Genomic DNA, 26,848 nt, shown 5'->3' on the forward strand with positions numbered 1-26,848 from the left:
ATAGAGAGTGTAGCGGGTAGTGTGGTGAATGCTTTACCCACACCAGCAAATCCGACGAGCATTGCTGCTGAGATCACCGCGACGAGCGCAACAGAGGATGCAAGCAGCACAGCCAGCAGTACTGCACAAACGTCGACAGGAGCATCATCAACCAGAAACGAGGCCTCAAGCACCGCATCACAGGGATCAACTTCATCGAGCTCTGCCGCAGCGGCATCATCACCATCTTCAAATTCAAGCTCTGGACCATCAACAGGTCTCATAGCTGGTGTAGTGGTAGGAGGAGTCGCAGCTCTAGCCTTGATTGGCATTTTTATCCTCCTCCTCCGTCACAGAAAGAGGAAATCCAGAACGGCAGCCATGAACGACAAGGAGGCCAGTGCAGCAGCGTCTTCGTCGTCCGATCATCCCCCACCAACACAGGGTGCATATGCCCGTGTCCCACAACAGAATGCGTACCCTACCACAACCACACTCCCTACGCAACCCGATTTGTCCTCGACACAGCCGACGACAATGATGTCTCCAGTTTCGCCTATAACACCAGGAGGCCAAGCACCATGGGCGTCAACATCAACTTTCGGAGGCGCAACAGCAACGGGAGCCGGAGCTGGAGCTGCAACGGCAGCCGCAGGGCATGCACTACACAGCTCCACCCCAGCGCCTAGATACTCCGACGAAAAGCCACCACAGCGCCACCAATACATCGATTCGAAGATACCGGAAAGTAACGAGATGCCTACAAACGCAAATGTCTGGGAAATAGATGGTAGGGAAATGCCGCCACCTAGCGAACTCGATGCAGGAAAGAGAGACGGGTTGAACTTGGGGAACATAGGAAGTAATGCACAGGCACAAGGGCAGACTCAGCAACAAGAATATGTTGCGTACAGGCCGCCGAGCGTAGGGAATGGACAGTCGAATTGGAGTGGACAGAATGGCGAGTTTTCGGGTAACAAACCGGTTGGTCAAGCCATTTGAGTATGCTGTACTATATAAGAAATGAAGTCATGAAACCTTGTATATACTTGAAGTCAGACTTGTACTACGTCAATGGCTTTAACAAACCTTACCGAACAGACCATACTCCTACCACTTGTGAAACACCAGGCGACGGGCAGTGTTGACTGGCGGGAGGGGTATGCCGACGCTGCATAACCGATACCGATACCTATGGTCTGAAGCGGGTCGTTGCGTTCGTGAGGTAATGGAGGGAGATACGCTAGTTACTGAGGGTCCACGGATAGCGCCATGTGGGGTATCTGGGGAGTGCTCGAAATACTTCAATCGCGATATGAGTGTACCTAAACGATTAATTCTAAAGGTCTTGTCTTTCGTAAAACCTTCCGCGGAAGGAGGGAGATGTCGCTACTTATATGTCTCTTATAAGATATTATTGTGTAGCACCTTGGTTTGTGGAGTGGATCTCACTGTCGGTGCCGGCGAAGCGTGGTGCACAGGGTATTATCAACTATGCAAATTCTGTAGCTCGAGAGCTTGTGAACGTATATGTGTTCTAGGAGAAAGCACACTCGATGTTTGTTACTTCCGTTGATCCCTGAGCCAATTTGCACGACGGGAAAGAAGCATGGAGTTCGTTTGTCATTACCAACTGGGGTAGGAACAAGAGAAGTGAAAAGTGAGGGTAGTTCTGAGCGCTTCGTGGACGACACTGGAGAACATGACGTGAGGGTAGAAATGAACCCGTTGGTCTGTCTATGGTCTAGTAGAACGAAAGACGATATGCCTGCATCTCCTGCTAATCAGCTTATCTATCCGGCTGTGGTGAACTTCGTGGCGTTTACAGATCACAAAGATATTGTGCACAGTTCCATCTCTCCTTCTATGAAGCTCCTTCCCAATCAAGTAGTTTGTAGAAAGAGTATGGCTGAATGTTCTACCCCTACTCTCCTGTCTACCTGTTTATGCATTCTTGAGTCGTAGCCTGTAATGACTTTCACCCTCTTTCCAAAACCTCAAACTGGAAAATCATCGAAGGGACTAGGGAACTCCATATCAAAGCCATAGTCGTGGAAAGCCCAGTCCATCTGAGAGTAGGATGCGTCGAAGCTTGGCCATATCTCACTGAGCTGCCTTTGTAAAGCTTCATCGCTATACAAATCTCCTACTTGGTCTGTAATGGCACTCATGTTGGCGGATGTGGGTAACTTGGAGACTGTGGTGGTACCAGACGTTGGTCGATGTGCAACTTGTAAGCCCCTCAATGTCCCATCACTTATCAGTCTGTGAAGTCGCTTTGCAAGCTTAGCTACACCCCTCACGCTGGTCCATCGTTGGCTGAGACAATCTAGCGCATTGCAACATCTTTGGAGGTCTTCTCGTGCTGCAATCATATCTCTTGCGCCATCATGTAATGCACGGTAGATGACCGTAGTAGACATGGACATCGCGTAAGGTACTAGTGGAAGCGGAGGGAGGCCTTCACACCCTTCGCGAGAGACGATTGCAAGTACTCGATCCGCTGACTTGAGACGGCGGGTGTATTGTACAGTGCCTGGTCCATTGTAGCGACAAGATAACATGGCGGCAACATGATACCATGTCTCCAAGTATGCTATTCCCTTAAGCGAGTTGAAGGATTGAGTTTGGGGAACGTCTTACCTTGATGTGACATGTGGAACTCATCGAAACTACTTCCCCCCATAACTTCTGGGAGTGTCGGAAATTCCCAGCAACCATCAACCATCGTCGTGGAGCTGGCTTTGTATGCTTTTGTTGCGATAGTCATTAGGTCTCCGAGCCTTAGGGCCACAGTCATGATTTGAGAGCGATAGCTATCCTTGCTGGGCAATATCCGTTCCACGCCAATATCTGCATCATCAATAAAGAATGGCGCGGCTGCCATGATTGGTTTACCCAAACGATCAAAGTTTCGAAGTGACCACCACAGATACTTGCACTCGGTATCATCAGGATTGCCAGGTATTTTTAGATGTATACACATGGACCACGCTTCGCAGATGGCCTGGGAAAGATAATTTGAGGCGCGGTCAACGCCGGCTAGTCCATCGTTGTGTAAGTGCATCAGTGCCAGAATCTGAATCTTGATAATGCGGTCGGGCTCAAGATCTGCTTTGATAGCAGCATCTAGTCCGGCCAGTAGTTTTGACGCAAAACCCAAAGGTTCGAGCAGGGGACCGGACTCAGTCAGGCGCAAGAAAGGAACAGCGTGCTCTGTTTTGCATACCACGAGACATATTGCCCTCACCAAATATATAGATGCGTTTCCGTTGCTGTGATGGCGGAATACAGCAGGGCCATCCGCAATAGGCACGAGATCGTCTAATGTCGAATTATACAGAGACAAGAGAGCATCTGTAGTTGTTTTGGGCAGTGCGGTGAATGCTCCTTCTTCTTGGAGATACTTTCGATATGATTCAGATAAGTGTGGCGGCGCGGCGCGAATTTTGTGTTGCTTGTACCATGCCAGTCTGCGCCGTGGTTCGCATGCGACAGATGGACTAGGCACTATAGCTTGTGGAGTAGGCCGCGATGCTACCAGATGAGGTGTCTGTGCTAAAGTGTTTATCCCTGGTTCGGCATCCTCTGACAGAGCTGTCAGAACGGATTCAGGGTTATACTCGCTCACGCGACCGGGGCTTGGGGTAGATTCGCTGGTATCGGTTCCTTGATAAGGCCTTTGAACTCGTTTTTCGGCTCTGTGAGTTTGTTCCTTCCTCCTGATCCCGCGATCCTCAAGGTGGTAGCACCGTTTCTTGCGTGCACGACAAGTTAGGCATGCTGCAGTCGTCCGTTTCTTCGGAACCTTTTCGCCCGACTGCCATACGATCTCCATGTTCGAGCAGCATCCCCGGTTTGAAGCTACTTCAAAGCATGCAAGACGCGGGCGCAACCCGCATTAGGCAAGATGTGAAGAAGGTGAGCTGTCGTCGTACCCGTCTCAAAAGGAGAAACTACCATCTACCCCGCACTAGAAGACGACCCACCATCTCTACGCGCGACACATGTAGGAGCATTGTTGGCCATATCTTGGTTGATGCGCCTCCTCCCGACCCTGATTTGGATGTCTCCGCCTCCCCACTCTCGCTATTGGAGTGAAGTGCGGGGATAATGACCACTAATCTCCTTCTGGGTCGGCAGGCTTAATCTCGTACACTCTCGCAGTTCCGCTACTCCACCTGAACACCCACAATGAGAGACACGATCGTTAACACGAGCAGTTGTTTTGCCACGACGACCTTTGATTTGATGCTTCACTGGTTCCGGTACATGGGTGTGGTCTTCTCTTCATCAATGTAGACACACAGTAAGATGTAGTATAAAAGCAGTTCCATGGTCCGTTTCATCAACATCAGTCAACCACTCCAATTTCTTGTACCTTTTACCATTAAGTTACGTGCCTAGTTTTCAAAGAAAAAATGGCTTCGTCCCAAGTCAAGCGCTATGTCATTGTAGGCATGGGCGTCAGATCCGCATTTTACTACCAAAGCATCATCCAAGATTTTAAATCGGTCGCTGCAGTAGTGGGCATATGCGACACGAACCAGACGCGTATGAAAGCTGCCAACGATCGAATGGTCGAGCTGGGCGGCGAGCGTGTCTCAATGTATAAGGCAGAAGACTTCGACAAGATGGTCAAGGAGCAAAAGGCTGACGTCGTCATCGTTACCACCATCGACAAATTCCATCATGTATACTGCATCCGTGCCATGGAGCTGGGCTGCGACGCAATTACTGAGAAGCCAATGACCATCGATGAAGAGAAGCTTCAAGCTATGATCGATGCCGAGAAGAGGACGGGAAAGCAAGTTCGTGTCCTCTTCAATTATCGATATGCGCCTCATCACACCAAGATGCGCGAACTTATCGACTCAGGCGTTATCGGCGAGGTTTCGACCGTGCATATGGACTGGATCCTGGACTGCGCACATGGATCCGATTTCATGCGCCGATGGCATCGGAACAAGGACACCAGTGGTGGCATTCAGATGCACAAGTCGATCCACCACTTTGATTTGGTACATTACTGGCTGAATACCGAACCGGAGAATGTCTACTGCGTTGGCAGCCTGCGATTCTACGGTAAAGAGAATGCGGAACGACGTGGAGAGAAGAACCTCGGCGAGCGGTATCTCAACAACGAGGCTGCCAAAGACGACCCGTTTGCCATTCACATCGATCAAAATGCCCAACTAAAGAAGCTTTATTTGGAGGCTGAGCACGAGGATGGCTACATTCGTGACCGTAACTGCTTCGCTGAAGGTATCACCATTGAAGACAATCTCTCTATGGTAATCAAGTACAAGAACAAAGCTGTCATGACGTACAACACGTATGCTTACGCTCCATGGGAGGGTTATCGTTGCGTTTTCAACGGCAGCAAGGGCCGCATTGAGATCAATGTCGTCGAGGGCGGATACTCAGCTGGTGGCGAGACCATCACCAACGAAGGGCTTGGTGAACTTGAAGCCAACTACATACAAGGTGGTGTGGAGAAGACGAATATCGTCGTCTATCCCTTGTGGGGAAAACCGTACGTGGTGGATGTCGTCAAAGGCGAAGGCGGCCATGGCGGGGGAGACCCTCTGCTACTAAAGGATGTCATCGTAGGAAGCGAGGGCGAGGACAGCTTTAAGAGAGCTGCGTATATTCGTGATGGCGGAAATGCTGTTCTTGTCGGCGTTGGTGCAAATAAGTCCATGGAATCCGGCTTGCCTATACAAGTACAGGATTTGGTTAAATGGTAGTTTCCAGTCTTTCATATGGGTTTACATGAATGGAGATTGAGTTTCTAGTCAGTGAGCTGTTGGTGGTCCACTCACATGCATCGTCAAAGGATCCTAGGACAAGTAGTATCTCATTCACTGATGGCCGCCACAGCACGCCATCAGCCTCGCACCAACATGATCGTTCTTATAATAGTCATTGGTGCATACAGAATATTGCGCATCCTTTCGGCTTTGCAAACCTCGGGGTCCGGCAGTCACTTCGCGTGCGGCAGCATTGCGGAGACCCGAAACGAAACAACACTAAGTGACTCTATCCAATCACATGTCGTCTACAGAGCTTCTCAGCCAATCACAGAACGAGAGGCAAGTTGTTTCACCACGTCAACGCGATACGCATCGCTGTTTGCGCTGGAACTGTACGTCAGACGTGTGAGCACTACATGCTCAATAAGGCAATTTTGTGGGTTGATAGTGATGATCCGGAGAATTGATGCGGGCCCAGGGTCTTCGATATCCAAGTAAAAAGAAGCCATCGCCAAAAGCTTGAAACTTCGTCATTCATTATTCGACATCTTCGAAGAGTGCAACAGAAAGATCAAGTATTGTGTCGGAGTCATAATTATCGCAAGAGATAAGCACTACGAAACCGAAGACCTACGAAACAGACGTACTCAACAGCACCATCCAATATGCGCAAGTCCTCCCTCCGAAAAACAACTCTCCTTTCCCTCCTCGGTGTTTCCTCCGCACAAACGTCATCTTGGGGCGAGCCATTCACTGTAGAACCCGCAGCAACAACTTCAACAGACAACCTGCTTCCCTCTGCCTCCCCAACACCAACATGGGGTGACGCCTTTAGTGTTGACAACAGCGCTGTGATTACCCCATCAAGCTCGCTCCCAACATCAGATGCCGCAGCGCCGAGTCTGGCAGTCGATACGTCATCACCGATACCTTCCAACGTAGTAACATCTGATGTTACAGTAATTAGTGGAATACAGAGTGTTGTCGCATCGAGGAGTGCCAGCTTTGATACAAACGCTAGTACGCAGAGTGTGACAGGGACGAGCAGTGCGGAAAGTACACAGAGTGCGACGAGTAGTGGGACAGCGGCTGTAGAGGCTACTGGCGCTGCGGTGCCGGTGAGAGGGTTCAAGAAGATGGGTCTTGCAGGCGCGATTGCTGGGGCTGCGGGGGTGATGTTTGTGTAGAGGGATGAGAGCGAAAAGAGGACGTAGGGAGGTGACAATCGATCAGACAACTGGGGTATCTGGGAAGGATAATAGTACTGATGATCTGATTGTGGCTTTTCAATTGGAACAATGAAGCGGCATCGACTTGTGTTCGGAGTTGAGAAGAGCCATGGGAATGAAATTGAGTATCCTTGGTGTTTGGCAAATTTAATTATATGTTGAAGAGCAGCATCTTCCAGAGGTTGACTGGAATGTGATTCTCAGACGCTATATCGTTGCATCAAGAGTGTCCGCTACAAGTTGACCAAGCATAAGCATGAATGACTGACAGGATTGATCCTACCATACCGCATGTAATATTAGGTAGCGTGCTGTTGAATCAGTTTGTATATAGATCTAGATATGATGCAGTGCATGGAAAGTGCAGAGGCAATACATAGCGTATTGATGAGGAGCACAAAGCTTTCGACTCGACTTGGCAACCATCACCATGGTTGTTACAGCGACGACCATACGACCTTAGTAAATCTGGGTAAACATGTTATGTAAATGCAAATGTTAACAACGATGATTATGTCAAGAGCCTGGTCATAATACCGAAGTACCAGCGAGTACAATAAAGCCGGCTAGCGGAAGCGAAGAGAGTGACTAGGCGGACAAGAGGCATACTGCATGATGGCGCCCAACGTTGGGCTACGGACTCTGCGGGTGGCGGCGGGCTAAACAAGAGAGATTCGATGCTAGGACGATTCTGCAAAAGTGCGAAGACTCACCGCGCACTGCTTGAGGCTTGGGTTCAGCTGCGCTCCATATTCCCCAGCTCGCCACCGTTTTACCACCCTTCCACATCCTTGTTTGGTCTTCCTTTCTCAGTGCCACCTAAAAATACTCTTCGACGCGGTCTGAGCCGTATGCGCCTTGAAGGTGCGCAATATATTGTATGGTGCATCCATTGTTCTCTAAGCTCCAAGAGTAACCGGACATATCAGCCTCGGCTTGAGCGCCACTGAACGGCGCTAATGCGAGGAAGTAATGGCAAGACGCTTGTTGGTTAGGGAAGGCTGTTGACCGCGTGATGTGAAGTATTTGACGCGCAGCACACGAGCAAGCAGTGTTACCTGTCTATGCTCCTTTGGGTTGGTATGTTGGTGGCTTGCCTGGTACACCGGTGTAGACTTGCGCAACATTTCTACCTAGTCGTGATAGAACTCGGTGTATGCCGGTTGGCTAGTCTAGTGGTGGCGATGCGAGTATCGCTGGTGAGAAGCTCTGAGGCTGTGTGTTCACGGGGCCGCCGTGAGTGCTGTAGTGCTGCAACCTTTAGAAAGGCAGGATACGGCGAACATAGCAGCTGAGGAGGTGTAGTTACGGTGTGGCAACGAGCAGCGGGTTCTTGCAGCTTGCTTATGCGTCTGTGGAGAGGTGGGAACTGATCCCGCTGTGGGGTCGCTGCAGGGCAGTCAACCACGGTTTCCAGCGCGCAACGAGCGAGCAAGCAGATGCGTTCCTCAACTCCGCGTTTCAAGTTCCTCAGGTGGGTGGAGATCCAAGCGTCATGCTGCGCACAAGCCAAAGGGCGATGAACCCAATGCTGCAGACAATCAGGTTGCTGCGAAGGACGTGCGGATCATGGCGCGCATGCGACGCACAATGACAGCTTCGTACCATGGTACTGACAGGCATGACGGATGTGGTACCACGCGGATGTTTGGTCGTGACGTCTGTGCTAGAAGAAGGATGATCTTGCGGGTAGGATGTGGATAAGAAGCATTCAAAAAAAAAAAGCAACATAACATAGGCCCTGTTTCATAGTAAGTGTGCCTCAAATGGAAGCGAGGGGATTCGAAGAAGCAAAAGTACATCCGACACATCATGAGACAGAAAGCATACAGCAATCATGCTGGTCAGTGGGAGAACAAATCAGGCAAATGCTTCCATATTATCATTTTCTGCTACGTCCATACAAGCTCTTTGCATAGCGTTCCCGTCCGACACATCAGATCACGGACGCCAATGCTCGCGTGACTAGATTGACACTAGATGATAGAGGGGGTTCCCACAGATTCCAATGCTAATATATCGTAAAGGGACAATTAAACTATGAAGTCGTGAAGTGAAACGCTTAAGCGAAGTAGGCGAAAGCAGCGGCGGCACCGAACATGGCAGCGATGGGGCTGCCGATGAGGTTGGCACCAGAGTCGGTAACCTCAGGGAGGCTAGCGCTGCCAGTGGCAGAGCCGGAGGCGGAGCGAGAGAGGGTAGCAGTGGAGACAGTGGAGTTGACACCAGCAGAGGGGCTGATGGAAGCGGAAGCAGATGCGGTGGTCGCGGCGCTGGTGATCATGCTGGACTTGGCGCTCTCAATGGCACTGCTGATGGCAGCAGAGGCGGATGAGGCAGCAGATGAGGCAGCGGACGAAGCAGAGGCAGCGGCAGAGGAGATAGCAGAGGAGACAGGGCTGTCTTCCTCGTCAGAACCACCAGTGAGAGGGAACTGAGCGGAGTAGTTGATGGTGGTTCCCTGCTGGATCTGGAGAGCGTAGTCGGCCTCGTTGGGGAGGGACTTCTCGGGGGTCCACTCGAACTTTCCACCGGTTGCGGTAGCTACGGTTCAGTTAGCATTGTGGACATCAGATTCTAATAGGATCTGAGACATACTGGTGAGAGTGCCGACAGTGTCAAGGTCGGTGGACTTTCCCTGGCGGAGGATGAAGGTAGTTGGGGTGTCGTCCGCAGGAGAGTAGGTGATGGTGTAGGTCTGGCCAGCAACAACGCCCTCAGCAGGGAATTGGTTGATCTCAAGGGCAGCGACGGCGGCAGCGAAGGCCGCGGCGGAAAGGATGGTCTCGAAGAAGCGCATGTTGACGGTAGTTGGATTGATTAGAGTATTAGAACTGTAGTAGCTGTATGGGTATATGTAGTTGGATAGAGAACGAATGACTGTGTACAGCGATAGTGCGACGTGAGAGTGAAGAAGAAAAGACGGCGGAGGGCGACACGGTATAATAAAGAATACGCTGACACCTAACGGTGACTTGGACCGGATCGAGACGCCAAAGCGACGGCAGAGGATGCAAAATTGCCGACCGAATGTGGTATAGTTAGCTCTGAAGCTAATGAAGTAAATGCTCATGCGCCCAATCGGCCGTTCGCCCAGTGAGACGCTTGGCCAGGAGCCCCCTTTTCCTCCTCACCCACAGCTCTCGAGACGCATCTCGCCTAGGAACAGAGCGAGCGTCTAGCCTTGGGGCCACTCACCGACGAAAGCATCCCGGCGCATGAGGAGCACACCAACGGCCGCCGTGCCACGATGCTAGCTGCTTGGAGCTTAGAGAAGAAGCCACCCAATAATCCGGGGAAATTCAGGGGCCTCGCTGCCATCCTGCTGTCGCCTGACCTGCAGGAACACGATAAGGCGAGTTCGAGTACAAAAAGATAGGGACGGACTGTTGTTCGAAGTCGTCGACGTTGGATACGATGTTGCGGGCGCGCGAGGCACAATCGCCATCGCTGCTGTACCTGCATTGGCGCCAACGGCCCCCCCTGTTACCTCGGCCGCCCCAGCACATACCATCTGACTTTCCCTGCCTGGCAAGTCAGCTCCACCACCACCTTATGCGAACGCCGGTTTCGCACATGACCTTAACCGCCGGAGGGCGACGTCATCTCCAGCCAGGGCGACTCCAACCAGCGCTCTGATCGCCCCCCTATCGATATGCGCCGACGTGACTGCGATCTGCGACCGTCCCTGGACAACTTTGCCAGCTTCGGGGCCAGACTATGTGGTCGGTGCGACACCGGTGATGAGCTTACGGTTTTTAGCACGGAGCCGATATGCCTCTAGACGGCCCGACATTTGCGCCCCACTGAAAGGAGATTTGATTATGAACTGTGCAGCTGGCTCGACTTGACGAAGATGTTCGGCAGTAGAGACGCGGTAGAATTGAGTGAAGCGGTCAACGTTCAAGAGAGGGATATCGCAGCTCGCTATTGCATATGTGCGCTGGGTACAGCTGGACGCTGCCGAGAAACAGAATATGCTATGTCTGCGTACATTATGCGCGCTTTGCTTATAGTAAGCTAAAGCATGTCATCCTTACAGGTCTGCGGCGAAGCCAAATGTATGCCCAGCATCGGCAATGTGAAACCAAGAAAGACAAGAAGCTCAATGAAACCTAGAGAAAAAGAGAAGTAAGTGGATGTAGTCATACATGTACGAAGAGAGGGAGTATCCTGGAATGTTTGCATGTTTCTGGATGTAAACCTCTTGCATCGTCGATTTCACTGTGCTGCAGGCTCAAAATCTTTATGCGGAAATCCATCGCCCATATGCAAGATGTTCGAGAACATGCCGCTAATAGTGTGAAACACAACAACGTTACTAGCAACGAAGAAGCTCGTTTATATGAGCTGTACCCCGACTATATCGCATATAAAAGGTATATCCTATATTCAGCATTAACAAAGTAGCAAGCACAGGATGTTGAATTCTTTGAGGTAGACTATGAGTATGTGACTGAGAAGTATCTTTTTTTCGATAGCTGGGTTTACAATGGAGCTCGCTTTTACTGAGTCTTACCCAACATACTGCGACCTAAGGTTCCATTGAGATGCAGTTGACGATCGCCAGGTTTTCACTATGGAGTTCCTACGAACCATGTCCACTCTTACTCGTGCCTGTTTGCTCTGACCTGAGCTCGATGCTTGTCGCGACTCCAATTTCATCCAATTATGCCCATCGTCCTCTGAGAGAACACTTCCTCCTCCCACTTGGCCTCATTCTTAATGAACTCTTCGGCGTCCTCGGGGAAAGTGTCATCCATCGTCTCAAGCGGGGTCTGGCTCTTCTTTCCACGTGACTTGGGAGTCACCTTCTTTCTGGAGGGGGTCGCATCGTCGGATCCTGAAGAAGCGGCCTTTCTCTTGTTGGGTGTTGCTGGGGTAGTCTGGCCTATACACTGTTAATGTCGTGGTGATGAGAGGTCGAAAGAGTATCAGTACTCACCACGCTTATTGACAGGTGTCACGGCTTGGAAGGTCTCGCCCTTTTCGGCACGGGCTTTCAATTCCTTTGCCTTGGCTGTGATCGTGCGGAATTGATGCTCGAAAGAGCTTGCAGTACGTGTGCCGTCAAGAGCCGACATCATCTCATACTGAGCCTTGGTGATGGTGGTACTGCCTAAGGCCATAAGGAGGACAGAGACGCAGTCGGCTGGGACCACCTTCTGGCCATCGAGAGTAGCAGCTTTGGGGGGCATATTGAAGACCTTGTAAGAAGTGTGGCCTTAAGAAATATGATGCTGTTGGGCGGTGCTCGCGTTGGCCACGTAAGATGAAACTGCACTTCAAGCTTCATCCTGCTACAAGAGAATGGAATTGAGAGCCAGAGGACGAGCTCAAATAGTCAGGCGCCTCACTGTTGCGCTTGCGTGGTGAGATCACTCGTTGTCAAAACAGGGCGGTGGTGACGGTGAGAATCTGTGGAGCCTCACCACTCACCTTCACATAGAAAATGTAGGCTCATGTCTGTCTGCGAACAAGATATAAACATCATGCTCTAAGTGCCTGAGACAATTGTACAGCTCAGCCTATCCGTACTTATAGTCATTGTGGTTGTGGCTTGCAACGTTGTGGGGAGATACTCAATGTACAATGGGTAGTGATAAGTACTGGATCAGTTCAAAGACTATAGAAGCTCATGCCACTGATCACCCTATCAGACGCTGAAAGCTTTCTCCTTTAATTGTATAGTTTCTAGCGGTGTTACCTTTCCCAGAAATTGCCCGTCCTTAGCCCAGTCGCCCATATCCATCAGCCTGTCTCTCTGGACCTCAAGTTCTCGGTTCATGACATCGCTGTTCGGATTGCCAATACTTCTTTTCAGCTCCTCTATCATTTCTTCTGCTTTGGCCTTCACGCTCTTTGTGAATGCATTAGTCGGTCCATGGCTCAGGTGCGCAACATCCAGTACCTGCTTCACCAGCATCATGGCGATGAGGCCCATGTTCACCCCTGGCGCACTCACGCCCTCTTCGGTGCTAGCTAGATATGCAGCCAGCATTGCCATCTGCCATATCTGGACTACCCGAACCGGGTGAAAAGGGACCGGATGCAACTTAGGAAGGATGTGCTTGTACCGCTTAGCGCATTGTGTCCATGCCTCTTGGTACTTCCCTACGGAGAGCAGGTGTACAATCAGATCGTCACGGACCGCGGCATACGGTTGACGGTAAACTGGGCAGAATCTCGACTCATAGCCTATCTTGAGAGTTTCCTGAAGCGCTTCGATAACAAGCTTTGAGTCAGCCATTCCTTGGAGCTGGGTATACAGTTCGAAAGCCTTCTCCTGGCTCCCGGCCATTGCTTCCATTTCGTCTTTGCCCAACACGAACCGAGGATTTGCTGGTACTAACCAGTTGTCTTCTTGGAGAGTAGCTTTCTTCTGGCATTTTGCACAGCGACAGGTGAAGAACCATCGTGATCGAAGTTCTTCTTGCCGCTTGTGGTAGGGGTTGGTAGCGTCAATGTAAGAGATGAAGATTTCTTTGTCTTTCCTGATAGGCCGTAGGGTACGAATGCTCACCTGCGGTCCGTCCATCATGATGTATGCATTGGGATCGCAGGAATGATTCATGTGGCAGAGCATAGGATCTATCATAATACCCAGAGGATCGAGTGTCGGTGTGATCAATGTAAGGGCATTCGACATGATCTAATACGAGTTAGCAAGAGCGCTTGTAGGTCTCGACGAGCAACTTACTCGGCCATACATCGCGGCAATAAAATCCTTGTCGAACATGTTTTGTGACAATGAGAACTGACCAGCACCCATTGCCATAAGTTCGATGTTCTCATAGGTTCCACTGCGCTTGAAATCATCGATGTGGGAAGGTAAGCGGCAAAGCAGCTCCCATTCTTCATCGGAGATGAGATTGTGCTTGCGTCTGATGAGTAGTTCCACGCACGCGAGGAAAGCTTTGGGGAGATGTCTACCAACCATGGGCTTCAGCGTTTTGCACTCATGCTTATGACCCCGATTCCACGCGTCTTTTTGGCACGCCTGATGCATCTTAGTTTTGTGTGCTGATCAAGCATCAGCTCGACATACCTTGCTGCAGTATTGAAATCTCTGGCATGCAGCACATTTGTTCACTTTCGCCCCTTCAGGTACATACAGCCTCGTTCCAGTCGATGAACCTTCAGTCCAGAGGTAACAATTCGCACAGGTGTCGAGTAGCCGTTCGGTCTCTAGTGAGCCAACAAGCGGGCGCTTGAAGTTGGCAATCTCTTCGCCGGCCCCGAATCTTTGGTTAGCGAAAACACCATTACCGATGCTTTCACCTTTGCTGTTTACGCAAACATTCGATTTGGAGATATAGTAAGGTGCTGGTGCTGCTACAGAAGACGCTGGCTCGGTTGACATGATGTGGATAAAAGGTCTTTGTTTGTTGGCACAATGAGGATGTTCAATTTAGACTCTCTCACGACGCGTATCGTGCGGCGTCATGATGTCTCAGACCAGTAGTTATCTCGCGTGAAAACGTGAGCTTCGTAGCTCACTAGCCCGCTTAGGCTTAGACCAACAAGCTCCCTTGCCCCTCCCTGCCCCTCGACTTTCCTGCGCATCTTCAGCATCGAGCCTAGGTCCATTGCACCAGATTCCTTATACGATCGCGTTCGTCACCAATTCTTGGATGCACAATACCGTGGAAAAGTCAATACAACACTACATAAATATCATCCCTATGATGTCAGATTGATGAAGCATGAATACTGTTAAACTTGCAAAACACCGGGTAACGGACTTTCGCTGCAGCGTGTCCTTACTGCACAACCCCTTTCGCAACAAGGAATCTCTTCCGAAGCATCAAAGTCAACATCATAGCGCCCAGCACAAGCACTGGTATGAGGAGATAGCGCGCTGCCTGGAGCTCTTTACAAAGAGAGTCTGCGAAGTTGTTCCCATTCTGTTTCGAAAACGCGCATGCCCAGGTCTCGACAGTAAGATATCCGGAATATGTACTAGTCTCGCTCTTGACGGCACGACCCCACTCAACGAAAGTAAAAATGAGTACTATGAGTGGACGACCGAGGATGAAGCTTGCGACGAACAAAAGGCCATTGAGATATGCGGCTTGTTTGTTAGTCTTTGCACCGTCAGCATGTTTCTGTAGACCGCTATCAAGTGACAGACATACTGAGCCTTGTTTCCAGGGAGTCAAACTCCATAATAGAATGAAGAGCAGCATATCGACTAGACCACCACATCCAGGCCAGAAAAGGAACGTCATGCCAGTCTTCTTAACACTAGATGGCAAGATACTATCAAGCTCATCTTTCAATGCTACTGCGTGTGCTGTAAGACCAAGGATGGCAATGCAGAGGCCGCCGATGAGCGCATTTAAAATGTGTATGAGAATATTGGTATTTGACATCGTGCAGCTTCTCGCTTCATGAGTAGAGAGGTGAAAGCCAACATCTTTTCACACGAGGAAAACTTGCAGCTTATGTGTCGTCTTCCATGTCAGCAAGAAAGCGTGCCTCCAGTTTCTCGATCTCTATAGCGGGGGCTGGCGTTCGCATCGGTAAGACTTTCGCATTCGCTTAAGCCTGTCGCCAAAATCTCGTTCGTCATCGTACATTGGCAACATTTCCCAGCCGATAGCATGGCATTCTTGATCGATGCACCAAATTTGCTGTCTAGACCTGTCGTGGATATCATAGCGTTTGCGGGTACCCAGGCCCCGCAGACATGACTGAAGCCTCACTGAAGCCGGGCGTTTATGCAGACGCTCCAAAACAAACTCTCTAGCCGACGTACTGTACTCTCCATACTGTACGACTGCGTATGTTTCTACAGCGAACACTGAAGAAGAAGTGGGGCTCTTCCTCAATTCCGTATCAAAACAAGCTTGTTTCGCTGACGAGACACCTAAGAACAAGAATAACGAGGAGTACCGCACTGAAGCGGCGAGCAGTTCATATACACACTTTACTATGAAACCGGGCAAGCATAGAGGAAAACTCTGAAAGTAGGTCATGGAGATAACTGCAATGAGAATACTCCAACTGATTGCTCACAAACTCGAAGGCATGCGGAGATCTAGACAACAAGCACGTCTTGAACAGGGGCTTAGCTTACTTAAAAGAACAGACAGGGTTGGGAATGCTCACAGAAACTTCTTCAAGGAGACACAGTACAACTTCTAAGTCAAATATATCCTGTTTCAGAGACTTCCACACAGAAGATAGGTGGATCGCCGGCGGCGACATCGTAGCCTTTTTTCACATGAAGGAAATTCAGTTCCGGAATGATGAGGTGAAAAGAAGATCCAGCTACAGTTCGTTCCACAAGCGATACTGCACCAACATACACTGACTGAAAAAAAGTGTGCGACGTAGCCATTCGCATACCGAACTGCTGAAAGGACGAAACACTACACTAAGGCCTTGAATACTGACTTGAGAGAGTGAGAAGATGCGATCGTGGTACGATGCGGGATTTAACGAAATGTTGTAAGTGCTATGAATGTGAGAGTCTCCGTGCTGGACCAACACAAGGTGGCACGGGCTTCATTAAGACGATTATGGAGCGACTAGAGGGCAGGCGGAGGTAGCAGGAAAGGACGGACGACATACGATGGGACCTCGAGCCTTGGCTCAAAACAACCAAAAGATCCACTCTTGTGTGTTCGAGAGCGGACCAACAGTTCTTCTCCGATGTATTAACATCACCTCCTCAGCACAGGACGCGTACAGACGAACACCAAACACGCTTCATGTTCTGGTACCGGTAAGAACTATTGATCGAATAAAGAATGACGGTGCTGAATATGATGGGAAACTTTCTGATTACTGCCATAGTGCCAAGATTGAACACGCGTCGACCCCGTGCTCAGTTCTGCTTTCGCGATCGATATCTATACACTGTTAGCCGTGTATGCAAATATAGAATGCCGGTTCCACTAATGCATATCCTATACGCTCTCCTCTTCCAAATATCCGAAAATGTTCCCACTCCAATCCATTTCCAGCACCAAGTTCGCGACGGGTCGCGTAATCTGTGTCACACCTTGTCACTCGTCCTTAAAGCTCGCATATACTTCGATCGTGAAACCATGTATAAAGTTCACATTGGGGTAGTGCTGTTAATCAAGAAGTATCTTTACCAGAGTATGGACAGTCGCTCTCTCTTTCGGAAATAACACGACGCTTGGTCATGGGTAACCTGGAGATGGTCGAATCTGCCCTGTCGATTAGGCTAGTGTCGCAAGGGGGTACTACGATACTCCACGATGATCTGGAGAAAGCTACTTTAGTGGGTGTACGTCGGCAATCAGCTTAGTGGCATCATGACTTATTCAGGCTGATGGAAGGAAGATTTCGAAAGGGGCGATACATGCCTTGTCACATGCGCAGCAGGTCAGCCGAGGGAGAAGATGCATTCCATAAGCGTGCTATGTGAGATCCGAATGTCGAGTAGATGTGCTGTGTATTATTGGATCGTGTTATATACCAGATGCGGGCTGACCTGCTCGGCGACTGTACCGAGTTGATTCACTGGATATTGACTGATCGCATCGAATTAAGTCAGCTAGGCGAATCACATTAGGCCTGTCAAATGTAAAGGTAAAAAGGCGTGCTCTCGCGATACTGCAAGGGAGTGGATCTAATCGTTAAGGTTTCGACGGACCTGGCGATCACGAGGCATATGCGCCAACTGTGGGGCCGAAGAACGGCGGCAGAAGCAATAAAGGGTTCGTAGGGGTCACTTAGTGAGGCCATGGCTTGCATGAAAAGCATGTGATGGACGCAAAACGTTGCATTATAGTACGCCCCATGATGTGATGTGAGAAGTCCCTGATGTCCAAGCTTCCAATGGACGCGCGATCCGCGCAGCTCCTTGACACCCCGATCGGAATGCGATCATAATGAGGATCAGCCCTACAAGAAAACAAACTAAGCACTACATTACCTAGAGGGCCATGTGGATTGACGTATCTATTAAGAAGCGGGTATGTAAGATTCGTGAAATGGGTATCTATGTTGAAGAAACTGGCGTCCAGAAATGCCGCCGTACATGAAGGTCGCCGAAGCGAGGAAAATGCTGGATATCGCTAATCGCAAAAGTTTGTACATAAGTTGGCGTATCAGGACGCGAGTGTCGGTGTGGCACTGGTCGATGATCGCTGGGGATCGCACGAAGCTACCCACTGGGAGTCAGTCAATGCGCAAGCTTTGCCCGCAAAGCCTATCCTCTGGACACAGCCTTCCCAAACATCGACAATCGACTTTTCTTGGGCTTACCTGCGGCCTCTCTCTCTTCCCCCCAAGGTGAGACATCATTTATCTGAAGGCGTCTGCCCAGACCTAGGCGTTCACGTGGAGACTCATACCAATGCTTGGAGAGCTCAGATGGTGCAATGGTAGAAGGTGCAATCGAATATGAATCATCGTCATCTTCATCGTCGCGATCTTGTCGAAGATCGTCGGTGCTAGCCAGTGAAGCTTCGTACAAGGTCGGCAGCGCTGGGGCTGATGGCGTCCTCCTATAGTGTGGCATGTGTGTAGAGCGTTGAACTGGTCGTGGGCCCCTAGTTGCCATCGGCCGACTGAAATTCTGAACTGGTCGTTGAGGGGCATAATGAGGGATTGACGATGCAGCCAGGGACGACTCGTATATAGTGGGCGGGTCACTTTGTCGGCGTTCGATGACAGGCTGGGGTTGGAAGAGAAAGTCATGTGAGTCAGGCACATGATCAGAATTGTCCTCAGTAGGTGACTGAACGGCATGTGCACCGCTTCCCCATGCACCTTGGCTGGGTCGGTCGTTGAGTTTTCTGAAGATGGTATCTGCAGTATCCATGACAACTGTATCCGTCGATGTCGTTGAAGAAGCAGGTGAATGCGGTCTGGAGTCTACCGATCCGTCCATGCTTGGACGGTCACTTGAAGTTGAGTCTGACAGTCGAACTGGCAGTTGTGAGGTATAATCGTACGTTGCGCCTGCGCTCTCAGATCTTGGGGGTAACGCGCCAGATGCAGCGGGGTCGTCAGGGAAGTAGTAAGACATCTCAGGGAGCGTGGTGGTAGATGGCGAGGATCCGAGTCCAGAAGCTTCGTCTCGCATGGCAAGATTCGACAAGGACATGGAGGCGACTGAGTTTGGTGGATTACGAGTCCCGTCGGTCATGACCGAAAATCTGGATTCGTTCCAGGGAGCATGTTTGAGAGGCGAGCCGAAGGAGCCCTTGGACGAAACGCTGCTTCTATTGTCCTTGGTTGATGCGCTTGATGTCGAGTAGCGGTTTTTGACGGACTCGGGGACACCGTCCCATTTCGAATTGACCTTGGGTACAGATGGCGGGAGCTTCTGGCCAACATAGTTGCTGCTGGCTCTGGACTGGGGTGTGGATGTTCCCGAGTTGGCGTTCTGCTTGCGCTGTTGTTCGGCGAATTGCTCCAAAGCAACTTGAGACGGCTCCTTTAGAGAAAGGAAGCCGAGCACGGAGCTGCCCTTTTTCTTCTTCTTCGATGACTTGGAGCCATTTGACGAAGAGTTGCTGGAGGATATGGAAGCCAGACTGGATGACGTCACGGAGGTAGTTTCGAAGGAAGGACGGGAGATGTTCGAAGGAGCGTTTGAATCCGGGGTCGCGGGAGGCTCTTGACTATATGCAGAGTGGGGCCCACTGTCTTGGGAAGTATCGGAGGCAATCGAAAGGCTGTCGGCCGGCAGCGGGTTTCTGTACTTCAGCTTGGGCATGCGCGCCAGCGGGGACTGTGCTGTTAAGTCTGCACTCGGAGCCATGGCTAAGGAAAGTGATTTCGGTCGCGTGGGCGTTTAGGGTTTAGCGGCCAGTCGGTGCCAGTTTGATCGTCGTTTGATTGGCAGGCTGTCGCTAAGGCGTGGCGCATGTCATGCAGGTAGAGGTAGGTAGTGGACGGTAGTCGAGGGTCGAGAAGTGAGGAATTTGAGTGGCATTGCGAGGGATAAAATGCAGCTGCAGAAGGGACGGTTTGATGACAGGACGGGACGGGTGGTGAGGTAAACGGGCGTGCTTGGATTGAGCTGGAAGTTCTGCAAGTAGAAGGCGCATTTGAGGGCTCGCAAGGCTAGGAAGAAGCAAGAGCGACTCACAGTGGTAGGACGCCGCCCTGCGCGGGTACGCTACACACATGGAGACTGATCCTGATGGCCATCCACGCGGCACTGTCTATCAGACCAACGCCATTGGCGGGCTGGAAATGGCGTTGTGGTGGATTTCATGGGTGGCTTCGCTCTCTCTCGCTGACCCTTGCAGGCGGTCGGCTGCGTGAATCTGCGAATATGCCGCCGGACGAGATAGACGCGTTTTGAGAGACAGAAATTGGCAATCTGACGGGCAGATCGCGAAAGCCGTTATATCGGTTCTGAGTCGGCAGCAGCTTCAGATGAGCGCACTGACGCTGCTGCGTCGTGCCGGTGCCGTGTTTAGCTTGTTACTTTGTCTCCTATGTCCCCAAGGGAGTTGGCATTCTGCTCGACCAAGACGCAGACCGAGTGGACATGACCGAGTCGTCTGCAGAGACTGCCGACAAGCGGCGCATCACGCAGTCGCTGTCTGAGCATGGCTCGCACGGCCAGAGAGCAGTGTAAGCGACGTCGGGGGCTAGAGTAGATTTGTGATTGTGGTATATACCATCCTGAAGCCGAAGTAGCATCCATGTTCGGGTACACATGTCTCCTAGACGAGATGGAACTCCTTCCGAGCTCTCCGTCCAGCCGACTGCCAGCCAAAGAAATTCTCGCCCGCAGCCGGCTCCGCACACTCTCCCCAACCAAATCGCGACGTGTCGATAACTGCGTGGGCGTTCCCGCGCGCGCAATCTCAAACGACACACATTCCCATCGCAAATCGCATCTGGCATGGACGGCCCAGGCACAAGTCTAGACAGCGCCTAACCGCCGCCACCTCGCGGCGAACCACGCCGGAGATTTACCACAGCAGCTCCTAGGCCTCTGCGCGGTCTGCCCTCGTACCTTCACCGCAGAGTGGTCGCCGATCGGTATCCTGCCACGACTCTCCGGCTTTGCGCCTGGAGACGTCTCCCTCTACGCCGCCATGCCAGCGCTCCTGGTCGACACGACGACGCGCCCAGTCTCGTCCAGCGACGCCTCGACCGCCTCGGAGCACTCTGGCAACCGCTCCAAGTCGCCCACTCCTGACCGCCCGCCCGTGTCACCTCTCACGCCCACAGCTTCTGCTGCCCAGCTAGCTCCTGTGGAGCGCACCGAACCCCGACCCCGCCCTGCCCCTCCGCCCACTGCCACCTTCAGACCGCAGCCGCCCTCTGTCGCCATATCCGAGACAGAGAACCCGGATGCCATCGCCCTGCGATCCGCCATATCGCTCCTGCAGCTGCAGCGCGAAAAGAGCAAGCGCGACCTCAAGGCCCTCGAAGAGCTCAAGGCAGCCGCTGTGTCTGACCCGCAAGCCTTCGTCAAGTCGCTGCAGGAACAGAGAGCCCAGGCCTCCCATTCCTACCAGGACATACTCACCCCAACGCTGTCGGGTCTGGCCGACTCGTCACGTAGCAATGACGAAGACACCAATAGCGCAGACATGCGCAAGGACTCAACGCATATGGACGCGAAGCCAGACCCACCCAAGTTCCCCGTGATACCACAGCCCCAGAACATCGTGCGATGCCCGCCCATCAATTGGGAAAAGTACCACATAGTCGGAGAACCACTGGACAAGATCCATGAAGAGCAGAAGAAGTGGCCAGCATCTGCCGAGCCTCCACGCACAAAGTCTGGCCAACGAGCACCCCCGCACTCAGTGACGGCCCCATACTCTCCCTTCACGGATGGCATCAGCGCTGCTTCATCGTCGGCAGCCCAACCGGCAAACCACTCCAAGAAGACGCCGTCATGAGGCTGGGTAGCACCGAGCCAAGTGACTTCGACTCAACACCAAAGCGCAACGCGCAACATCACATTACTACCACAACCGCTTATAACGATTCCACTCAAAAGTCTGAGAGCACAGGCTGCTCCGCTCACGAATGTAATGCACTTACGGTCATCATGATAGACGATGCCTCATGAATAGAAGACGGGAGCATAGCGACAGACCCGAATACAAACGATTTAGACAGTCAAGTCTTAGGTCTACCATGGTGCGTCTGCTCACGTAAATGTGCTTCTGTTGAATCCAGTTTCTATTTGTGTCACCCGTAGTCTTGTCGATTCGTACTCGCACGCGCACATTGCGGCTGTGCACCCCACATCCACGTGGCTGACACATTTGCAAGCGCTGCACTCTTGCCCACACCTTTGCAGTCAGTACAGGACGAATCATTTTGATACTTTTTCTTTTTCAGAGCCTTCCCTTGTCGACCAACCAAAAAAATTAGGCATTATTATGCTGCAGTCGTACCTGCTTGACCCCTGCGCGAGTGCTTCGCTTAGCGCTACGTTGCGTCATAGTTCCAGGGTCTGAACAACATACGCCCAGCAACACGTCAACATTGTGGTCAGTGTGCTGAATAGGCCCTGATTCGTATTTCCAAGACGTTGATCTCGAGGCTGAGGCCCTGTTGGTCAGGTTTGCTATTCGCTTGTTGCCATGGCTGGGCCCTAGTGAGTGACGTGTGGGTCTTTTGCGCGGTCGTCGCATTGCAAGTTTGTATTTGCGCGTCACGTATAAGTGGTTGGCTCTTTCTTTATCGTCTTTGACATAACTCACCATCCATCGCTTCCTGTCTTTTGTCTGCGTTTTAGCCCTTCGTTGCTCTTTGAATACAACGCCATTCACTAGTAGCATCTAAAACGATCGCGACCGTCCACACATCTACACCACAATCGCAAAGTCAATAACACCACGACGATGCGGTTTATCGCTATACTACCGGTGCTCTGCTGTACCGCCGCCCTCATACTATCATTCCTATGCCTATTCGCGGGTCACAAGAAGGGTTTCATGGAAGACTACTCTCTCCTCACACTTAACACTTCTGCTGTTGGGCAAAACCTCATCTCCTCTGCAACATCAGATTCCGATTCCACACTCTCGTCGATTATAAACCTCATCCCTGATTCCATCACCGATAGCGTCACAAACGAAATCAATGAACAGATTGATGAGCTCCGCGAGCGCATTGGTGTCGAAGACTGGTACTCGGCACACATGTTGAATTACTGTCAAGGACAGTATGAGCCTGGAGAAGTGGCAAATGCAACGCTGAGTCAGAGCGACATCAGCAAGAACGTTACCGAGTGCGCGAAGAGCAGGGCTACCTACAAGTTCGACCCTACCCAGATCATTCAGGATGCGCTCAACAGGACGGGTGTAGACATTACCCTACAAGACCTGCAATGGCCAGATGATATTCAAACGGGAATCGACACACTCAATGCGCTCATGGCGGCCATGTTCGTTCTCTACGTCATCGCAATCTGCCTTATCTTTATTACGCTCATTACTAGCGTTCTTGGAATCTTCATCGGAAATGGAAGACTCACTCCATGTGTCAACTTCCTTCTCGCCACACTTGCGTTCCTGGCCATTGGACTGGCGAGCGCGCTTGTCACTGCGGTTATGGTTAAGGGCACCGATATTGTCAATGATAAGGGCGGTGAGATAGGTCTCAATGCAAAGTACGGCGGCAAGTTTCTTGCCCTTACTTGGGCTGCTACCGCGCTTATGCTTATCGCCCTCCTTGGCTGGATTGCGAGCTTCTGCATCGGCGGAAAAGATCGTGAGTCGCGCCGTGCTCGCAAGCCCTACAAGGTGTAGAGGAAGTGGAGTTGGAAGTTGAAGATTGCATTGTGCGCTCCTGAACTTATTAAGTTGGTTGTGTCGCAATGGGGCGATACTTGGAGTACAGCGGTTTCCTCTTCTTCTCACGACCCCCACGAACGAGCTCATGTCTTTCCTTAAATTTGTCATATACCCCCAGATACCAGAATGTGTTTCATAAGGATCTAGCGATGAAGAAGATTGTATACCCATAGTTTGTTTGAATCAACGTACTCAATATAGGACATCAACTTTTCATGCTCGTGCACCTCGTCTTATCTCCTATGAAACACCAGCCTAATCAAATAATTCCTAGAAAGGCCACAGATGACTCCATCACCCCTTCCTGCCTATACCATCGATACTGAGTGAAAAGCACTTTGTCTTGTACAATACTTGTAAGAAGTACTTTTGTTCATTGTCAGTTAAGAGTGACAGAGGGATTCTCAGTGAAGGACATAATATCCTGCAGCACATGTTCTCTTCACGGTCTGTCGTCCACGACAAGCCGTGCTCATCCGCCTCCAGACACGCCTCCGCCCTGTCCATAGGGGATGTGCAGCACGTACTCGACACCTCACCATGCCCCCAGTCACGCTCCCACTATCACGGTATATAGCGATCCAACTTGGTTATGCATTGTGATCGCTCTTCTACAAACTCTATAATTGAGATACCACAACCTTGACCACCAGTCCAGATACCCCGTAGTACCCTGATTTCTTGACAAAACTCAAACAGGTACTAGTTCCGCGCTATTCAACGAATACCACACACAAATACAAAGGATGGTGCCGTGGCGACCTGTCCAACCGCGTCGTTGCCAAAGTATCCGCGGCACACTAGGTAGCCCGGATAGTTATCGTTATGATCGTGCTACGTGAATAATTCTCTCTCACCGTCTCACTTAGATAGCATACGTCGTTCTACATATCGCCTTTTTTTCGGTTATCACTGACAATAAGGATGAAGATACCACTACGGTCCAGAATTCGACTACAACGGCTACCGCGATGGTTGGGGTGTACGAGAACATATATATACGCATGCCGGCTCGGGAAGACAGGTCAGAAGGTACGATGCTGAGCCCGACGAAGATGATTATTATTACGGCAGCCGACGGGATACGAGGAGATGGAGAGATAGATTTCGGTGTTGGTAGACTACCTTTTTCGATAAGCACAAGCAATTAGTCAGAGAGACGCAAATGTGGTATGGAAACTTTCGTTTGTATTAAACGGGTATCTAAATTCGTCACCTTCATCAAGCGTGCTTGGTTTCCGACCAACACAACGCATGTTCCCGCACTGTTTGAACCAAATCAGATTTTCCATCATGCACCTTCGCGCTAGGTCACTTATGAGTGGTCTGTAGAGACGATCTGTCCGCCTCTGCAACGATGGGATAATGCTGGGCGGTCCCCGATTTGGCAACATATCCAAGTGTTGAGCAAATCGCGTACTTGTGTTCCTGCTACTCATCGCTGGCGGATGATTTCTAGTAGAGTCCGGTATCAGTGGTGGCCGAAATGGAGTTGAAGAGGAATAAAGCTTGCGCACCTGTGAGAAACTCCTCGCTGCAAATACAGTTAGCCGTGATTCTGAGAACATGTTCCAAGCCCTCAAGTTGGACCACTTACAAGCTCAGTGTGATATAACCATCGCGGTCCTCGTCATACTTCTTGAACACATCCGTCATCCTCTTCAGACTAATGCATGCTTGCACAAATAGATCGAAGCTCAGTGCATTGCGACCATCACGGTCGTAGGTGCGGTACAGAAGGGTGACGAATTGCTGGGAAAGGCGGTATCCAAAGGCAATGAGGGCCTCATTAAACTCGGCGTAGGATATGCTACCGCTGTGATCTTGATCGAAACGGTCGAAGAGGCTGCGCCAGGCAGAGAGGAAGCCCCATAGTCCACTGTGAGCGACGTTTTAGCTTTAAATTCTGATAAGAAAGAAAAGGGGGCAAGAGCAAGTACCAGAATTCATCAAAGTTGACAGATCCAGATCTGTTGGTGTCGAACATCCGAATCATCATACGGACAGTGTGTGGGTCGAAAGGTGTCCAATCTCCGTTGACGAGCGCAGTCCGCAGTTCAGCTTCTGTGAGCTCACCACTCTCTGCCGCATCCGTTAGCATGGTACATGGCCAAGCTCGTGGCTACAACATACTGTCCTTGTCGACGGCGCCGAACAATCTCCAGAGTGCCTCGCGGTCATTCGCATCCCTTGGCGGCGCAGGCGTGGGCGGCGGCCTCGACTGTTGCGCCAACTGCGGTCTTCCATGATATCCCTGTGGTGGTGGTCCATGGCCGTAGTTGGCGGGTGGAGGCGACCCAACTGCCATTCTGTTGTCCTGTCTCGAGTCGTACCGGCTGTCGTAGCGCGTGTCGCTGTATGCGCCTGGCGGGGGTCTGCTATCATATCCACCACCTCCTGCGCCGCGTCCCCCACCGCCGCCATAGCGCTCATCTGGACGGGTGTCGTATCTCTGGCCGCTGGGAACGGGCGGGGGAGGTTTGTTGTAGTCCGGACGCGCTGAACTTGTGCGCGGTGGGCGTGCGGCTGCAGGTGCGTTTTGCGACATCATGGCAGCAGCCTGGTCTTCGTCAGTCTTGCATGCGTGTCGACAATGTTTGAAAGCTATACCTGCTCAGGCTCTGCATGCATAGGCAGCCTGTCCGGGTTGAAGCCTTTGTTGTACGCCATGATGGGATCAAATTGTCGAGTGTTTGTGAGGTGGAAAGCGAATGTCGCAACGTGTCGGGGCTGATGATATATGAATGCGACACCAAGCTTCAGCTTCTCGGCGAGCGAAGGCAATCGTCAGGCGCGCAACTGACTCCAAAACACAGGGAGATGCTAGTAGCTTACGGCACAAAGTCTTTATGATCAGCCGAGTAAGATGCGGCTCCAACGATCAAAGCCCAACTTCGCCCTTCACAGCCCGGTTGCGGCTGATAGCAACGGCGAGCCCTTGGGCAAGGCGTATGCGCAGCGGGGCAGTCGGCTTGGCCCTATGACGCAGTAGGTCGTGCCCGGTCAACATCACAGGGAACGTCTACCACGATACGAATACGGGCAAATCAGTACGCAGCATACGCAAAACTTGAGCCTGCCCTTCTTGCCAACGTTTCGCTTCCCGAAGGTTCGG

General features: G+C 51.2%; 13 protein-coding genes across 13 annotated transcripts; 5 read left to right on the forward strand and 8 right to left on the reverse strand.

Annotated features, from left to right (window-relative positions):
• Positions 1-360: 360 nt before the first annotated feature.
• On the forward strand, positions 361-981 carry CC77DRAFT_947507 (hypothetical protein; the record flags this gene model as incomplete). The annotated part of the gene is made up of 1 exon (XM_018535145.1): positions 361-981. One exon carries the CDS (start codon positions 361-363, stop codon positions 979-981), a length of 621 nt encoding a protein of 206 aa, XP_018380361.1.
• Positions 982-1,601: 620 nt separating this feature from the next.
• Positions 1,602-3,917, reverse strand: CC77DRAFT_1000094 (hypothetical protein). The gene is made up of 2 exons (XM_018523115.1): positions 2,623-3,917; positions 1,602-2,575 (listed from the first exon to the last, which is right to left on the reverse strand). Exons 1-2 carry the CDS (start codon positions 3,815-3,817, stop codon positions 1,977-1,979), a joined length of 1,794 nt encoding a protein of 597 aa, XP_018380362.1. The 5' UTR covers positions 3,818-3,917; the 3' UTR covers positions 1,602-1,976.
• Positions 3,918-4,400: 483 nt separating this feature from the next.
• On the forward strand, positions 4,401-6,922 carry CC77DRAFT_1013499 (hypothetical protein; the record flags this gene model as incomplete). Its single annotated transcript, XM_018523839.1, has 3 exons — positions 4,401-5,725; positions 5,819-6,127; positions 6,364-6,922. 3 exons carry the CDS (start codon positions 4,401-4,403, stop codon positions 6,920-6,922), a joined length of 2,193 nt encoding a protein of 730 aa, XP_018380363.1.
• Positions 6,923-9,026: 2,104 nt separating this feature from the next.
• CC77DRAFT_947531 (hypothetical protein) lies at positions 9,027-9,764 on the reverse strand (the record flags this gene model as incomplete). Its single annotated transcript, XM_018535146.1, has 2 exons — positions 9,027-9,508; positions 9,563-9,764. The coding sequence occupies 2 exons, from the start codon at positions 9,762-9,764 to the stop codon at positions 9,027-9,029; spliced, it is 684 nt and encodes a 227-aa protein (XP_018380364.1).
• Positions 9,765-11,455: 1,691 nt separating this feature from the next.
• Positions 11,456-12,162, reverse strand: CC77DRAFT_1000103 (hypothetical protein; the record flags this gene model as incomplete). Its single annotated transcript, XM_018523116.1, has 2 exons — positions 11,456-11,855; positions 11,913-12,162. The coding sequence occupies 2 exons, from the start codon at positions 12,160-12,162 to the stop codon at positions 11,626-11,628; spliced, it is 480 nt and encodes a 159-aa protein (XP_018380365.1). The 3' UTR covers positions 11,456-11,625.
• Positions 12,163-12,563: 401 nt separating this feature from the next.
• Positions 12,564-14,403, reverse strand: CC77DRAFT_974058 (SET domain-containing protein). Its single transcript, XM_018535888.1, has 3 exons — positions 14,013-14,403; positions 13,665-13,964; positions 12,564-13,616 (listed from the first exon to the last, which is right to left on the reverse strand). The coding sequence occupies exons 1-3, from the start codon at positions 14,325-14,327 to the stop codon at positions 12,621-12,623; spliced, it is 1,611 nt and encodes a 536-aa protein (XP_018380366.1). The 5' UTR covers positions 14,328-14,403; the 3' UTR covers positions 12,564-12,620.
• Positions 14,404-14,572: 169 nt separating this feature from the next.
• CC77DRAFT_1099483 (hypothetical protein) lies at positions 14,573-15,443 on the reverse strand. Its single transcript, XM_018530007.1, has 2 exons — positions 15,103-15,443; positions 14,573-15,051 (listed from the first exon to the last, which is right to left on the reverse strand). The coding sequence occupies exons 1-2, from the start codon at positions 15,337-15,339 to the stop codon at positions 14,728-14,730; spliced, it is 561 nt and encodes a 186-aa protein (XP_018380367.1). The 5' UTR covers positions 15,340-15,443; the 3' UTR covers positions 14,573-14,727.
• A 534-nt stretch (positions 15,444-15,977) lies between these two features.
• Positions 15,978-16,283, forward strand: CC77DRAFT_947633 (hypothetical protein; the record flags this gene model as incomplete). Its single annotated transcript, XM_018535152.1, has 1 exon — positions 15,978-16,283. A coding segment is annotated over one exon (306 nt), but the record flags the coding sequence as incomplete, so codon positions are not given.
• A 1,424-nt stretch (positions 16,284-17,707) lies between these two features.
• Positions 17,708-19,715, reverse strand: CC77DRAFT_974063 (hypothetical protein; the record flags this gene model as incomplete). Its single annotated transcript, XM_018535889.1, has 1 exon — positions 17,708-19,715. One exon carries the CDS (start codon positions 19,713-19,715, stop codon positions 18,156-18,158), a length of 1,560 nt encoding a protein of 519 aa, XP_018380369.1. The 3' UTR covers positions 17,708-18,155.
• On the reverse strand, positions 19,685-20,174 carry CC77DRAFT_1025282 (hypothetical protein). Its single transcript, XM_018526040.1, has one exon. The coding sequence runs from the start codon at positions 20,083-20,085 to the stop codon at positions 19,807-19,809; it is 279 nt and encodes a 92-aa protein (XP_018380370.1). The 5' UTR covers positions 20,086-20,174; the 3' UTR covers positions 19,685-19,806.
• Positions 20,175-21,009: 835 nt separating this feature from the next.
• CC77DRAFT_947545 (hypothetical protein) lies at positions 21,010-21,825 on the forward strand (the record flags this gene model as incomplete). The annotated part of the gene is made up of 1 exon (XM_018535147.1): positions 21,010-21,825. The coding sequence occupies one exon, from the start codon at positions 21,010-21,012 to the stop codon at positions 21,823-21,825; it is 816 nt and encodes a 271-aa protein (XP_018380371.1).
• Positions 21,826-22,370: 545 nt separating this feature from the next.
• On the forward strand, positions 22,371-23,976 carry CC77DRAFT_485087 (hypothetical protein). Its single transcript, XM_018531867.1, has one exon. It carries the CDS (start codon positions 22,780-22,782, stop codon positions 23,686-23,688), a length of 909 nt encoding a protein of 302 aa, XP_018380372.1. The 5' UTR covers positions 22,371-22,779; the 3' UTR covers positions 23,689-23,976.
• A 1,085-nt stretch (positions 23,977-25,061) lies between these two features.
• Positions 25,062-26,739, reverse strand: CC77DRAFT_1025284 (EF-hand). The gene is made up of 6 exons (XM_018526041.1): positions 26,344-26,739; positions 25,867-26,293; positions 25,674-25,815; positions 25,331-25,612; positions 25,251-25,267; positions 25,062-25,188 (listed from the first exon to the last, which is right to left on the reverse strand). The coding sequence occupies exons 1-6, from the start codon at positions 26,401-26,403 to the stop codon at positions 25,169-25,171; spliced, it is 948 nt and encodes a 315-aa protein (XP_018380373.1). The 5' UTR covers positions 26,404-26,739; the 3' UTR covers positions 25,062-25,168.
• Positions 26,740-26,848: the final 109 nt, after the last annotated feature.

The sequence above is a fragment of the Alternaria alternata genome (genome assembly GCF_001642055.1).
Source record: "Alternaria alternata strain SRC1lrK2f unplaced genomic scaffold CC77scaffold_28, whole genome shotgun sequence".
NCBI classification, from domain to species: Eukaryota; Fungi; Ascomycota; class Dothideomycetes; order Pleosporales; family Pleosporaceae; genus Alternaria; species Alternaria alternata.

Bases quoted from the DNA above. Each gene is read 5' to 3' on its own strand.
- CC77DRAFT_974058 (XM_018535888.1), bottom strand. From the start codon at position 14,327: ATGTCAACCGAGCCAGCGTCTTCTGTAGCAGCACCAGCACCTTACTAT. The intron at 13,965-14,012 runs GTATGTCGAGCT...AAGATGCATCAG, and splicing joins GATTTCAATACTGCAGCAAG to GCGTGCCAAAAAGACGCGTG. The intron at 13,617-13,664 runs GTAAGTTGCTCG...AACTCGTATTAG, and splicing joins TTGCCGCGATGTATGGCCGA to ATCATGTCGAATGCCCTTAC.
- CC77DRAFT_1000094 (XM_018523115.1), bottom strand. From the start codon at position 3,817: ATGGAGATCGTATGGCAGTCGGGCGAAAAGGTTCCGAAGAAACGGACG. The intron at 2,576-2,622 runs GTAAGACGTTCC...TTAAGGGAATAG, and splicing joins GTTCCACATGTCACATCAAG to CATACTTGGAGACATGGTAT.
- CC77DRAFT_1025282 (XM_018526040.1), bottom strand. From the start codon at position 20,085: ATGTGTGTAGCGTACCCGCGCAGGGCGGCGTCCTACCACTGTGAGTCG.
- CC77DRAFT_1025284 (XM_018526041.1), bottom strand. From the start codon at position 26,403: ATGGCGTACAACAAAGGCTTCAACCCGGACAGGCTGCCTATGCATGCA. The intron at 25,816-25,866 runs GTATGTTGTAGC...CGGATGCGGCAG, and splicing joins CGGCGCCGTCGACAAGGACA to AGAGTGGTGAGCTCACAGAA. The intron at 25,613-25,673 runs GTACTTGCTCTT...CGTCGCTCACAG, and splicing joins GTCAACTTTGATGAATTCTG to TGGACTATGGGGCTTCCTCT.
- CC77DRAFT_485087 (XM_018531867.1), top strand. From the start codon at position 22,780: ATGCGGTTTATCGCTATACTACCGGTGCTCTGCTGTACCGCCGCCCTC.
- CC77DRAFT_1099483 (XM_018530007.1), bottom strand. From the start codon at position 15,339: ATGTCAAATACCAATATTCTCATACACATTTTAAATGCGCTCATCGGC. The intron at 15,052-15,102 runs GTATGTCTGTCA...GACGGTGCAAAG, and splicing joins CTCCCTGGAAACAAGGCTCA to ACTAACAAACAAGCCGCATA.